This window comes from Anabas testudineus, chromosome 2 (assembly GCF_900324465.2).
Source record: "Anabas testudineus chromosome 2, fAnaTes1.2, whole genome shotgun sequence".
Lineage (NCBI taxonomy): Eukaryota > Metazoa > Chordata > Actinopteri > Anabantiformes > Anabantidae > Anabas > Anabas testudineus.
In genome coordinates, this window is record NC_046611.1 from 24431848 (window position 1) to 24447277 (window position 15430).

Sequence of the window (15430 nt, forward strand, 5' to 3'; positions counted from 1 at the left end):
TATTTTTAGCTCTGAAGGGCCAATCAAACAGGGTACATAAATTCCCAGAACAGGCAAGGTAAGGGAAAAGACTGCACACTTTATCACTTGCAGCAGGTACCCCAGCCTATATGGTGACCAGGCGCGACAATGCAACACATGACTGACTGGACAGGATGTTATTCTATAGAAGCTGTTAAAAACCATGTATATAAAGTCCCATAGCAAACTGCTCTGAGGAAGCAGGGAGTGTTTTTACAGACCCCTGAGAGTGGGAAAAGGAAAGGCTGGGCTTTGAAATCACTCCTCCTGTTCAGACTCTATATGTGAACATTGAATTGTAACCTTCTATAGCATATGCACTTTTTCTTTTAGTCCATTAGTAGTTAAATTTTCTATTTCTTGTGCATCAGAGCATGTGTTGTTTTTACTGTTTACTCAGTTTGACCTTTTGCCCATGTGTTCATTTCCAGGGCTCCAATATCACAGATACATGCACAGAGATGCTCATGCAAGGAGTCCTGCTGAAGATTTCAGCTGGAAACGTACAAGAAAGGATTTTCTTCCTCTTTGACAAGCTTCTGGTCTACTGCAAGAAGAAAAACAGGTGTCTCCACTGCCTTTCATTTAAATCATTACTCCACAAACAATTTCCACAAAGCAGACATTTTCAATTCACATTAGAGTGTGTTAGAGAACAGAAATATTGGTGATGGTAATTTCTAATTTCCCCCTGTCTCTGTACTCCAAAACATTTAGGGCATGGGCCTTATAAATAATTCACAGCCCTCATTCACTGTAGGGAACATGTGAGTTTTTTGTGAGGGAGTAGAAAGAAAAGTTAGGCAGTAGAGGAGTCACGTGAGAAAAGGATTTTGTAACTTTGGGAAATGGGGACACGTGATTAGTCCAGATGAGAATAATAACCAATGTTCTTAGCATCTATCTGTCAGGTAGTATCAGAAGACGTAAACTAAATAATGTGACATTTGCTGATTGCACAGTATTGTTGTACTTACACTTGATGACTAGCCTGCTCTGTCAGTTTCTATTTCACTCACATTGAGCTCTTGTTGCAACTGCTAACAATGCTACTTCATCCACTGTATGTGTTTTTGGCAGCTTTTGTTTAGCCACCACAGGCCAAGCTGCCACCTGCTTCGATTTGCTTTTACTGTAGGTGTTGTATACAGTGAAGTGTCTGCAGGTAGTACATAAAATCCATTCACTGACAGGAGAAAGGAAAAAGAAGAAAGAACTGTGCATAGTGGTGACCTTAAATTAAATAGGGTAGGGTAGAATAAGTAGAATTTTCTCTGCATAAATATAAGGAATTCATGCAGGTTTTTTTTATGATCAAATAACATATTTGAATAGACTTCAGGGGACTGATGAGAGGGAAAAAAGCAAAAACAGCTCTAAATGTTAATTAAGAATAAGAGGTAAAAAAGTGTCAATAGACCAAAGTTCTTCCAGTCAAATTGTGGATCCAGAGTAGGATAGACATGTCTCCACACTCTGCAGGAGTGTAAGATTTACTATACAGTTTGGATGCCAAACCCTTGTTTTGTCTTTAGTAATCAATCTATAAAGGCGGTGAATGGGCAAGAATTGTTGCCAAAGAACACCATGTGCTTTAAAGTCTGATCTGATCTGTAAACAAAAGAAGGAGCTTGGAAGATTTTATGAGTTTCCAACATCTTGAAAAGAACATAGAGTAGAGGCATATTCAATTTAACAAATTCATTTTTATCATATTTACTAGTTATCCAATTTTAAATAATTGCGTGACAAAAAGTATGCAAAAAGCAAAGCAGGCCCACATCATGATACTACCGCCACCATGTTTCAATTGATCCAGTCTTTGATTGTAGCAAAATTGAATTCTTCTGATTCAAGCCAAAACGTTTTGGTTTATTTTGGCTCTTCCGTCCACAGAACATTCTTCCAAAAGTCTTCTGGCTTATCTACATGGCCTTGAGCAAATTGTAGATCACAGACAGCAATGTTCTTTCTGGAGAGTAGAGGCTTTCTCCTCACAACTCCGCCATGAACACCATTGTTGCTCAGTGTCCTCCTCATGATAGACTCATGAACACTGATGTTAGCCACGACAAGTGAGGGCTTTAGTTTCATAGAGGTTACCCTTGTGACCTCGTGGACTATTACATACTGTGCTCTTGGTGTGACCTTTGTTGGTCTGCCAAGTGTTAAATGTTCCCACTGACAGTCCACTGATGGAGTCCAGATCTGATCATGTTTTATATCGTACTGAAACTCTTATGGCTTCACAAAGTGTGACTGTTTAAATGTCTCTTATAAAACCCTAAAAGACTGAGTAACTAATCATGCGATACATAATAACACAAATTTGAACTTTGAACTTGTGTGCTAATTCTCCTGTTTATTTCCCTTTTATACAAGGCGTTTAAAAAACAGCAAGACGGCCACTGAGGGACCGCGCTACTTGTTCAGGGGGAGAATCAACACTGAGGTGATGGAGGTGGAAAATGTGGATGATGGGACAGGTGAGTCTGTAAAAAGATTTATTTTGGGCAAATAAATGTTTATACATTTTGGTTTTCGTTCTCTTTTTCTTCGCTCGCTGGCTCGCAGAGTCATTTTTTATTTCAGCAGTCCTGGCAGCGGGAGTCAAAAAATATGCCATAACAACCCACACAGGAAAGTTGACAACATTGTCCTTGGCCTGAGCAAGTGCACAACTGTGTGCTTTTACAGCATACTTTACTTATAAACATTTTTTAGACATCTATAGTTACATGTCCTTGGGTATGTGCTGTTGCTGGTACTTGGTGAACTTGAGCACTTGTGTCTCTTGGCCTTACATATCTGCTGATTATCATTTATATTTGTAGAAGCCATCATTTCCTCTCCAGCAGACTTAGATGGGCAGTAATATTGGGTGTTTTTGGTAAGAGACGGATGGGTTTGGGTCTGGAGAGGGAGGATAAACATGCGAGGCAGGCAGCAGTGCAGTGACTCGTGGGTGTTCTGCACCACAGGCGGGAAATCTCAATCTGAAATCCAGGGAGACTGGGGTATTTTAGCTTAGATTCCTACGCAATGAAAGTGCCACAACTTTTTCCCAGGCACACACTTGCTGCCTGAGGTTGAAAAACGCCCTCGAGGCATACCATATAAAGGACACCACACTGTAGATGCTTTTAGACTTGATTGTAATTGATGATTGTAATGGTTTGCTTTTTGTTACACCCTTGGAGGGAGGAAAATTGAAGGTCAGTCGGGGAGGCATTTGCAATGTTCCCTAAGAGATGGAAATAATGACAGGTATTCAACTAACGGTCAAGAGTTCACTTCCATTTGCTGTTAATTTTGACATCCCCAAAGTCTAAATACAGCCTGAGCTTGGTGGTGAATCCCAAGTCATCAATCTCTTACATCTGTTGCAGTATAGTATTCTGAGGACTCTGAGTTAGTGTTGCTGATGAATTATCATTCTTCTGCATGTGTGTCCTGTTGTTTATCTTATTAAAGAAAAAGGGTGATAATCAATGAAGAACTCAGTAGAGAGGCTTAAAGGGCCAGCGCACAAACTAGGAGAAAAGACTTTGTTTTTAGAAAGGAGAACACTACTACACTACTGTAGAAGAAACAACATGTTTCTATTCTTGTCTATTTCCTATTTGTTCCTATGCTGCTATCAAAAGATTATTTGGCTTAATTTTCTTTTGAAGCCGATCATTGAATAATGTGTTAATGTGCTGGCCTCATGTTATTGCTGTGTGTCGAATGCGGTAACCCTTGTTTACTGTGAACCCGACTTCCCAACAATGTTTACAGCGTCATGATCAGTGCAACCACTGATTGATGGCCCACTCCTTCGAGCTTGAAATACTGCTCTGAGTCTAAATGAGTCGAAAAAGTGTGTTTGCATTGTTCCACCCCTTGTGCAGAGAGGACTTTATAAAACTAGTGAAGTGAAACTCGTGTCTGCGCGCTGCTCTTTTACTCTTTTAACAGCTGACTACCACAGCAGCGGCAACATAGTGAACAACGGCTGGAAGATCCACAATACAGCCAAGAACAAGTGGTTCGTCTGTATGGCCAAGACCCTTGAGGAGAAGCAGGAGTGGCTGGAAGCTATTATGAAAGAGCGAGAGCGGAGGAAAGGTAATAAAGTGCTTTGGTGTATCAGTAGTGAGGCCAAGCTCACTTTAATACAGCCAGTTATGCAATATAATGTTTTGTTTTTTGTCTTGGATTAAATAACTGACAATCATGTGTATGCTGTGTTTTTGAAAATCTGTAATAAAAATAAATTAAACATCAATAATTTCAAGAGTGAATAAATACCAACCTGATATATGAGATGTGCAGCTGTGATTTTTGGGAAAACATTTCTGTTTCTGTTTTGATTATTTTGAGATTGTGTACATGATGAAGTCCTTATGTCAGTTATTACCTCTTCCTAACAGAGCACAGTCACTGGACAACGCTGATTGTCTTGTAAATTTAAGACGCATTAACCTTCTGCACCAAGTAGTTGATCTCTGCTAGAGTGCAAAGATTTTTTTATGTCATGATGTTGACAAGCTTTTTGCACCCTCCCTCCCCTTCTCTGCTGCATAGGTCTGCGGCTTGGCATGGAGCAGGATACGTGGGTGATGGTGTCAGAGAAGGGAGAGAAGCTCTACCACCTCATGACCAAGGGTAACCTCATTAAGGATCGGAAACGCAAGCTCACCACCTTCCCCAAGTGTTTCCTGGGAAGGTAAGACTCCTGCTGTAAAAGTTGACACTTGGTTTGTCCAGTGAAGGAAACGGCTGTCCTCGTGGTTTCCTCTGTATCACATTATTGGGAGTTAGTGTGCGTGTGTGTGTGTGTGTGTGTGTGTGTAGTGTGACATGCAAGTGTAACTGTGGAGTCTTTAAATTTGTTGGCTTGTTTGTTTGATTTGAAAAATTTAATAATCCCTTGTACAGTGTTAGCTACAGACTACACTGGATATTTTTGTGATCAGTTTCTCCATTCGTGCTTTGATTTTTAAATTGGCATGATTTCTAAAGACAGCAACTGGGAAGAGGAAAGCGTTTGCGTATTTTGTTCAGGACACTCTCAGTTATATATAACTACAGTCTCAGTCATGGGAAAATCAAATCCAGCCAGATTTAGCCCATGAATCTTATTTAAGGATTATTGGTGTGGTGTCCAGGGACGAGTCGGCCATTGAATGCCAGCCATAAATCACAGGGAGATATCCCCGTGCGACTTAGCTGACTGCCTGCGTTTTCCGTCGCCCATGTTAGATTACAATAAGCTGTCTGCTGAGGAACCCATGAGGTAACTACTGTCGTGGATCCATTATGCCCGAGGCCAGCTGCGTGTGTGGATTTGTGACATGTTCATCGATACCTAGTGTCCTTGCTTTTTTTCCATGTTGACTTTTCATTAGTCTAAACTTTCATTTGCTCAGAGCAGAGAAGTTGTACCGTAAACGGACGCTTTGCTCTCAAACATCTGCCCTTGAACTATTTTAGGTATGCATGACCCTTTGTTCAGTGTTCTGCTTTCATCATATCAGATGTTAATGTCTGGTGTCTGGCGTTATATCTCTTTTGCAAAGAGTAAAACATGTGGTTTGTTCAGGGTTTATTCATACACAGGGACGTTTAGATGTGGTTGTGCTGCAGTACCCCTCAGAACCCAGTATTTAGGATGCACAGAGCAGCACCACCTGGTTCTCGAATTTCCGACTGTAATGCGATATTCCTTTCATTGAGCTTGAAACCTTTTTATGGGAGATCCTAATGGAATATCACACCCCTTGCTGCAGGAACTTGTAACCGCAATCCCTATATCCAGCATTCACATTCAGCAAAAGTTACTGTTTTAAATTAGCGTGCTTCCCACAGTGCAGGCCTAAGTGGGAAGCACACATTGTGAGATTGAGGAGGTGACAAGGCTGGATAATAAAATCTTCAAGCATCTGCCTGCAGCTGAAGAGCTCTTCACGTTAGAAAATAAAAATTGCATGTGATTTATTTTTTATATAGTAGAGTGATGACATTATGCAATTTTAAAAAAGGGTAGAAATAAAAGACAGTGTTGCTTGGATGTTATGCAAACTGTATTCCTATCTTGACTCTTACAATCCCATAACACGTTTGCCTTGTAAACACCCTATTCCATTTCAGAATGACCCATGTTTTCCATTTGTTTTAAAATTTTACAGACATGTTTTGACTGGTAATCATCACACTGAAAATCATCTGAGCTTAAACAGTCATTTTAAAATCCCTGTTATTTTTAAAAAGCATGGAGCAAAGAGAAATCCCAAAAAGTCCAATTGGGCATAGTTGTGGCCAAGTTACATCGCATGGTGGTTTGGAATGAGTAGTTACTTTCTCCTTTGGTCCAAACAGACAACACCAGATCCCTCGCGGTCTGGAGGAAGAATGGATCTGTCAGCTAAAATGATTAAAAGGATCAAACGTTGGTCATATTTGGGTACCTCATTGAGTCTGAAGAGATCATATGGTGAGAAAGCAGCTCAGGGAAACCTCTTAAGGAATCCTATCCCTCTGCATACAACTTGGCCAACACCTGGAAGACCACTGGTGGGTGAAAAGACACCTCTTGCCCCGCTGTACTTCCCCTGTCTGTGATGATTTTGGAGAAGATTACATGTAGGCGTAATTGGTGAATTGGAACCAGCATGGTATGTGTCTGATGAAAGCCACATTGCCTATGGCTTCAACTCAGCCCACTCCCTCCATTGTGAAATGCTTTGCCTTTATCCTCTTCATGCCTCCTCTTTTTCTTTTAATTTTTCTTTTTTTTTCAAGCTTGCAAGCTATTTCTGGTTCTCGAACTCCTCCATTGTAAAATGATTTAATCATATTTGTGGCTTGGTTTCTGCGACAGTGTAATTCATCAAAGAAAATGTCTGTGACGGCCACCTAGCATGCAGCTATCCTGCCATTTTAAACAGAAAAACATAAAGATTCAGAGTGTGTCTTTTCTACATATGAAAAACAATACCGTCTGCTGTTGTGATAGATGTCGATGGAAATCCTTTTACTTAGTAGTAAAGGTTAGACATCCTGTAAGAAATGCCCTTTGTTTCTGTCAGCCCCTGCACTTTCTTTACTTGGAATACAACTTTTGCTCTATCAGCATTTGAACATGATCAATAAAAGCAAAAGCTGAATAAAAGTACAGCTCTTGCTGCATGTAGATAGAATTTAACACAGCTGGGAGATATTTTCACATACTAGTTAATATACTGTACCAATACAATATGAAAGAAGGTCAGTGTGAATCCAGATCCTGTGCCATGGTCCTCCGGTGTTTTTCAAAAATTATTAAAAACACATCAGTAAGCCTCACTCTGGACTCTGGGTGACGTGTTTCTTTCTCACAAATGCTGAACTGTAGTTATTCTTTTTTTAACAAAGCGCTTCAAAGGCTGAGAACAACCATCAATTTTACAGTCTCTGAAATGGATTTTCACAAGAAAGAGTAAAAAGTCATGGTCGTTCACAGCCCGTGGAGCTCCCTTTTGCTCTTTAGATTTTTTTACAATGCCATGATTAACATAAATATAGAAACTTTACATTCTTGTCCTTTAAAACCACTTTGACTGTATATTTAATTTATACTTCAGATACTTTCATATGTGCTAAATATAAAGCTTGAGAAAGTTATGTTGGCTTAACTTGAAACTTTAGGAGGAAACGGCTACAAACAGTAGCATGACTCAGAATCCTGTTACCTGCACCTGCAGACCTCAGTAATTCACACAATAAATCTTGTTGGTTTTGTTTTTGTACAAAAACTAGTCTCCAAAAACAGTCTGGAGCTTCACATACATTCATCACAGAGATCTGACAGTGCTATTGATCTTCTCATTTAACTGTTGACAAGAGAGTCAATAAATGCATCTTCCAAAATATCAGACTAGAGTACTTGTTTAAAAGTCATTTTCCTGGTGTTATTGGAGCTGAAACTTGGTTTCTTTATCCATACACACGGAAAAATACTAACTTTATTCATAACATAAAAAACCTCTCATGAAATCTGCTTCACATGACGATACAGAGGTTGTTAAATCTTCATTGGTGCAGGGAAGTGAGTAACATTGTGACATTTACCATCATTCAGAGGAGCTTAAACAAAGAAACACATAACTAAATACAAAAATCTCTCTTTTCAGAAATGATTTAAAACATTTTCCTCATGTTTGACACCTTAACATATAGAAAGACGTTGACTCATAAAGGTTTTTGTCTTCAATAGCTCAATGAAAATGTCACTTTATCATATTGGAGTTTCTGAAATACTCAGTTTCCCCTGACCTCACATGTAGATTCAATGTGGCTTGAATGTGTTTATTGCAAATGTGATCCTAATCTGCTTGAGGCCATGAGAACTGTCAAGTCATTCCAGGACTCCCAGGGTATTTTTTCTTGCTTGGTTAACACACAAAGGTTAACAAATTTACATTGTTATGCACTTGCGTTTTTCCCCTGTGGTGTGTTTCTGAGAGAAAGGACGTCAAGGATGAGTCGGTAAAGAGCGTACAGTGTTGGAGGTTGGGTGTTTGGTCAGTTGTTTCTCTGAAAACGTTCCTAAATGCTCCCTTTGACTCCACACTGCCACCCAACCACCTTCAACACAACCTCGAAGTGAGTTTCACAGAGTTCCACTGGTGCTGCTCCCCATGTTGCCCATGTTTGTTTGGCTTTTGTGGGGAGCAGGGTATTAGAGATGTAAGCTGATAGGCTACTGCTACTCTGCATGTTGTCCCCGTTCATTTTCTCTTTTTTTATTTCTTTTGTCTGCTTTCTCACTCAATCTCTCCCTCTGCCAGCCACTAAATTGCAGAGAATTATCCCATTTAGCCCACTTCAGCTATCAGAAGATCAGATGCTGTGTTTGTTAATTCTGTGGTCGGATTGTTTCCGCTACCCACTTGTACTGTAAATGATGCAGTGCAAAAATGATTTAGCATTTTTCATCAAGAACTTCCCAAGATCCTATGAAGGTATTCATATTTGATAGTGTTAGTCTGTATGTATGACGTTAATCCAAACAAAACACATGAACTAAAGCCTGCTGCTTGTTTTACCACACAGATGTGGCTCTCAGCAGCAAATTAATTATTAATGTTTGTTAAAGTAATGTTTGTTTCTGATCAGATTCTCATTCATGAAGTGGTGTGAGCTGCATATGGTTGTCGTGTCGCCTCAGTGTGAGTATGTGTATTCTCATGTCAGTGTTGTGTTTTCTGTCCAGTGAGTTTGTGTCCTGGCTGATGGAGATCGGTGAAACAGGCAACCCGGAGGAAGGCGTTCACCTGGGTCAAGCTCTGCTGGAGAACGGCATCATCCACCATGGTTAGTTCAGACGGTTTTCTCCACCTCAGATGCCAAGTCCAATAAATGTTCCTCATTCAACAAGTTTCACAATACTTTCACTCCCTTGATGGACACTGTCCAGAAGCAGCTGCCTTATTTATGTCTTAGCAAGTGTCACATTTAAACACTCTCTTGACACAATGTTTAGGTTAGGATTATAAATATTAATCTCTTCTTTTTATAATATTTGTGTAATATTTGCTCAGTGGCTGTTCTGTGGCTTTGGCTAACAGAGTGTTTAGTACACCAGGCTTGAGCTGGCTAATGCTTTGCATTCAGGCTAAATGGTGCATACCGCTCTGCATGTATTTTTTCCCCTCAAAAGAATAGGGCCCTAAGCCAAGTTGTATGTTAAATCACTTGGGGGTGCTTTATTGCTTCCTCACAGAGAAATGAGATTGGGCTTTAGAGCCGCTCCTGACAGAGAAGAATAACTCCGAGCCCCTCTGAGCTCTCTCATAGTGGAGTCCCCATGTGAAAAAAACGATAGAATATCTTTTCATAAAAACCTTTAATGGAAGCCACACTACCGCAGCCAAGAATACAGAGCCAACCGTTATTACTGTTGGGAGGGTTTTCGACAAAGTCCCCTAGAGTAAGAGGAGCAGGGAGCTTTGAGCGAGACGGTTATGTGTGGCCACTGTGCGAGGTTTGAATTCCTCTTTCGTGCACGACACCTTGGTTTGAATGTGTTTTTTAAAGCTCTTTTAAATTTGAAGCAGGAAGAATATGTGCTTTCTGAGATACTGACACTTGTCACTTATTTCCTCTTTCATGCCGGGACATCCTATTTGAGAAATCTCCTTATGTTTTGAATTGCTTTTTATAGTCACAGACAAGCACCAGTTCAAATCCGAGCCTGTTCTGTACCGCTTTCGCTATGACGATGGCACCTACCACCCCAGAAGTGACATGCATGATGTCATATCAAAGGTAATCATTCTTCAGCAGAGTCTAATTGAATTAAATCACATTTTCCTCACATGACACTCCTAAACAAAATCTTTTTTTTTCCAGGGTGTTCGGCTCTTCTGCCGCCTTCACAGCCTCTTCACTCCTGTCATCAGGTAGGCAGCCATTGTCCTTTCCACTCCATTGCAGCCTAGCGAGGTGGGGCTCCAGCAGTTCAGCATCTGGCTTTTGCTCCTAAAAATAACTCGGAGCTACCAGAGTGGAGGAGAAATATCACAATGAACTATGAGCTCATTGTTTTTAAGGAGAGTCTGACTTAGGAGACGTTGGCACAGATGGTGATGGAGTGCAGCAGGGCCTGTGGGTGATCGGGCTTGGCAGGTTTTAATTGCCTGCTCTGAAAACACAGATGTGGTGGAGAAGATGGACTTTATCAGGAGTAGTTTGCGTGCACGTGGGAGACAGATAAATGACTAACATTGTGACAAACTGCTCTCTGTGCTTTTGAAATACTTTTTTTTTTTTTATATTGAATGCATTTCTGAGATAGTTGGCACGGTAAACAATAAGAAAAATGAATAAAATAATTAATTAGTTATTTTCTTCTTCACATTTGGTGGAAAGAACTCCACATCAGCATGAAAGTTTATATTTTTGTATATTTTAAATTAGTTTTACTCTTGAAATATGACTTATTTTTGTGTTTTATTATGTCTTAAGATACAGTATATTGGGATGATAAAAGCATGTTGCAAATTCTGTCCCGTTCAGTAGTTGGTAATTCACATATGAAAGCAGAAATACTGCATCCAACATGCCCTTGAAATTCACTTTAACCCAGAGACAAAGCAGGTGTTTTCTGAGCACCTTTAGTACATTCAGTAAAACACTCTGTGCCTTTGTTAAACAAAGTTAGAAGTGCAGCAGTACTGTTTTATTGGAGTAATTTGCTGGGATGCTTTAGTGTTTGGTGTTGTTCCTCTAAATTCCATGTGAGCAGTGTTTGAGGTGCAGGCTGCTAATGTGTCTTGCTGCAAAGCACCACGTCAAGGTTGCCTGTTTATGCTGGATTGAAAATGGCCTGAAGAGAAGCTGTAATTTCACATCAATAAAACTGTGCTATAACTGGAGGGGGCACACTAATTCTGAATGTATTTCAGCTAGTTTCTGTTTGAACCAACTACTAACAAGCCCAAAGGTTGATTGTGTGTGCGTGTTTGTGTGTGTCAGCATTTAGTTTGCTGCTGTTTGTGTTGAGAACCAAACCTTGTGACATAAAATCTTGTGGTTGTTGTGCCATTAGCCAGCATTTTTGTGCAGTGCATTCTCACTGAGAGCCCCGTACAATTCATCACAGGCCCTGAGAATACTAGAGTTTAATTGGAGCAGTTAGGTGTAATTTCCTGGCAGAGCAAGAGCAACCAGGCAAAGGGGCCAAGTGAACACTACACACATCATACATCCCGACACAGCTTCTTTGACCCACCTTTTACCTCTATGCCTCACATGAAGCCTATGAATCCATCAACTCCAGGGTGTTTGATAGGCAGTTTGAAGTAAAGATAATACATTTTTAAATATTCAAGCCCACACAATATGGTAAAAGTCACTTATAAATTCTCAAGACATAATAGAAAAACTAGCATTTCAGTATGTGAGTAGCTGTATCAACAGACGTTCTTCATGATGCTGTTGAGTTCTCTAAGGATAATAAAAAAACTAAATATATACATGGCACAGTATAATTGAATCATTCATCTGAACAGCAACGATTGTTTGAAAGCTAAACTTTGACGTTTTGTTTAATTAATTTCCAGGGATGCTTTGAAAATATAATCGCACTTAATCAATTTGCTGTTCACAAAATGTCAAGGCAAACTTTTAACAGCAAGTTAAAAACTACCCTGCTGACCTTTTTTCTTTTTTACTCCTCACACTGCTGTTTCCTAAAGCCGGCCATATGGCTTTTCTACACTCTGACAGCCTTATTGTGCACCAGTCGCTGTACCTCCTGTCTCCCTGGCTCTAGTATTTCATTCAGGAGAAAAAAGAGGCACCTCTTCTCCAAGAGGTGTCTGTATGGAACAGCAACGCGCCTTGCAGGCTAATAGAAATAATGCCATCCCCATCATAGGCCAGCACAGGCTTTCAAATACAGTTATTTAACACAATATTCTATTGTGGAGGAAATGGGGCCTTTGACACTTTCTGAAGTGCTCCACACAACTGAGATTAGACTTGTCATCCTAGACTTTTCTAAACTGAGTCTGTGCAACGCAGGTCTGTGTATATGTGTAAATTACGTGTGTTTCTGAGTGAGTGTTTGCATGTGGTGGAAGGGGCATGGTGTTGTAAGTCACAGTGGTTCTGGAAGCCTGCAGCTTCATTGTGTATCCCTGGGGAGGCCCCTTTGTTCATGGGAAAATCATGGCTCCATTTCAGACAGCATTCTCAGGGTCTGGCAAAGTGCGGCTGTGTGGGTAACACTGAGAACAGCAACACCAAACTGACATGGGGCACCCCAGGGTCAGACACTGCTGGGGTGTGATACCAGCCCTGCTTGGAGGAATGCTGTTTTCCTTTCACCATCTGTCAGAAACGCACGTAGATTTATGAAGCAACTGCCAGTGTGTGAAACTTGATCATTTCTTGGTGACAGTAAAAATGATCGGTCATTGACATTGTGTTTATTTGAGTTGAACTTAATCACAGAGTTGAGGAGTGATATGGCACAATATAGTTGTAAAGGGAGAATTGTGTATTATTATAATTTCTTATTAAGTTTTTTGCTTTTATGCCCATTCAGGGATAAGGACTATCACTTGCGGACCTACAAATCAGTAGTAATGGCCAACAAGCTGATAGACTGGCTTATTGCACAGGTAAGCCCTTAAACTTTATCTACAGATGAGCGATGGTATCATCTTACGTTCAATGATATGTGATTATATTATATTGTATTTAACAACATGTTGTCCAAAGATTATTCCAGGAAAATTGCAATACAGAAGGTTACAAAATTAAAGTGTATTCAGAGTAAATTGAAAACTCAATTGCCCTCATCCAGATAATGAGAAGTTAATAAAAAGGTGGAAATAAAGAAAGAAAAACAGTGTAAGAAACGGAGACAATAGTGTTTCCCTCCATCACACACTTAAGGCTCCCAGGGAAGTCAAAAGGAAATGAATAAAGAAAAGCAGATTTGATGTGAAAACTTTGACAGTAAGCTTTGAGGTTGACAGGTTGATAATCCTGTCCAGGCTGTCAACAAAGAAAACAAATGTACAGAGTATAATAAAACAACACAGAATCGTGTGTGTGTGTGTGTGTGTGTGTGTGTGTGTGTGTGTGTGTGTGTGTGTGTGTGTGTGTGTGTGTGTGTGTGTGTGTGTGTGTGTGTGTGTGTGTGTGTGTGTGATAGTTCACACGAATGCCAGACAAGCAGAATTGCTCTCACTCCTTTAGTGGGACTTCATTGCTTTTGGATGTAGGAACAGGGGTGGGTGGGGGTATTAGCATGACATTTTGACAACTCTCTAAACACAAAATGTCCTTTGTTCTCATTTTCTCTCATCCTGTTTTACTTTCCCCCCAATGCATTTACTCTATCCACTGTTTATGCTTAAATATGTCCCTTTTCTCCTGTGTGTCCACTCTCTCTGTTCTGTGTCTTCTGTTGCAGGGAGACTGCCGAACAAGGGAAGAATCATTGATCTTGGGGGTGGAGCTGTGTGACAATGGCTTCATGCATCATGGTAGAGCAATTTCTACTGCCGAGAATTTCAATAGACCTAAAAAGTTCTGATCCTGCTGTTCACAAACCGTAGCATCCTCCTGACTTTGACCAAATGAGAGTTGAAAACAGTGGGGAAACTGTGCACAGGACATATAAGAGTGGTTGTACTCACTCTTATATACTTTCAGTTTGCTTATTTGTGACAGGATTAGACCTTTTTTCCAATCCAGTGAATGAATATGTATGTGTGCGTGTGTTGTTAGGGCCGTATTCATGTATACTATCATTAACTTTGTGCATATGACATAATTGACCAAGTGCAGGATACATGCGAGGTTTATTTTAACTGCGAGAATACATAGATGTTTGTCACTGCAGTGCTAAATGGTTAGTAGCCATAGTTACAGTTTGTTTATGAGCGTTAGACTTGTTTTTAACTCTGCGCTGCACTCGTGCCAAAGTCCACATCATATGCGCTACAGTATGAGTCAGGCTGTGCCTCCTCGTACCCCCATGATGTAACTGCTCAACAGTCCTACCCACAGTTTTAGCCTCACACTACAAATTATGAGCACGTCTACGGAACATAACCCAACAGTCCCAGGCATCAAACTTCCTTTTACTTCCCCAGCCTACAGGGTAATTGTATCATTCGTGCCAGTAGGTTATTTAGCCTGACGATGTAGCTATTAAAACTATTGGCCGTAGTGAATGAAGTGAGGGGAGTGCTGTAAGGGAATTCTGTTTTTCCCTCAGGGCTTTTTTTTTATTTTTTTCAAAACTGAAGACTTGGTGACGATATTAATGCTGTTGATACTGAGTTCACTTGAAAGGCACATTTTACCATGAGTTTTTTACCGTAGGCTCTCTGATTTTCCCATGGCGTGTGTACAGTATGTGTATTTGAAGACAGTTTGGGCTCCTTGTAGAACACGATACTATTGCCGCATTTATGAATATATACAAACCTGGTTTGAAGCTTGTTCTGCTTGTTTATTCTGCTTGTTTCTGTTCAGTCTTTTTATTCACATTCATTACTTTGTCGCCTCCCTCAGTGTTGGAAAAGAGTGAATTCAAGGACGAGCCCTTGCTGTTCCGTTTCTTTGCCGATGAAGAGATGGAGGGCTCCAACACCAAACACAAACCCATGAAACACGACCTGAAAATAGTTGAGAACGTCATCTCCAAGTCTCTTCTGGTGAGCGCAGCTGCGGTACCCCTAAGTGGCTTATTGATTAATTGGCTCTCAGTCAGTCTGATATGCTATGGCTTCGCTATATTGTACCCACAACTCGGAACAATACAAAGGCACAGTTAATCATTATGAAGCACACAGCTGTGAGAAAGAAAACTCATATCACTGCAAAAGTCCATTTTATACCTCAGTAAGCATTCTTTTCA

General features: G+C 40.4%; 1 protein-coding gene across 2 annotated transcripts in view; it reads left to right on the forward strand.

Annotated features, from left to right (window-relative positions):
• Positions 1-15430, forward strand: part of prex2 (phosphatidylinositol-3,4,5-trisphosphate-dependent Rac exchange factor 2) — an 80018-nt gene that overhangs the window by 20911 nt on the left and 43677 nt on the right. For both annotated transcript variants that reach the window (XM_026363746.1, XM_026363745.1), the window contains exons 7-16: positions 453-586; positions 2404-2507; positions 3982-4131; positions 4591-4732; positions 9260-9360; positions 10211-10314; positions 10399-10448; positions 13100-13175; positions 13976-14048; positions 15085-15227. In XM_026363746.1, coding sequence (XP_026219531.1) covers positions 453-586; positions 2404-2507; positions 3982-4131; positions 4591-4732; positions 9260-9360; positions 10211-10314; positions 10399-10448; positions 13100-13175; positions 13976-14048; positions 15085-15227 — 1077 coding nt within the window. The remainder of the gene's footprint in view (positions 1-452; positions 587-2403; positions 2508-3981; positions 4132-4590; positions 4733-9259; positions 9361-10210; positions 10315-10398; positions 10449-13099; positions 13176-13975; positions 14049-15084; positions 15228-15430) is intronic.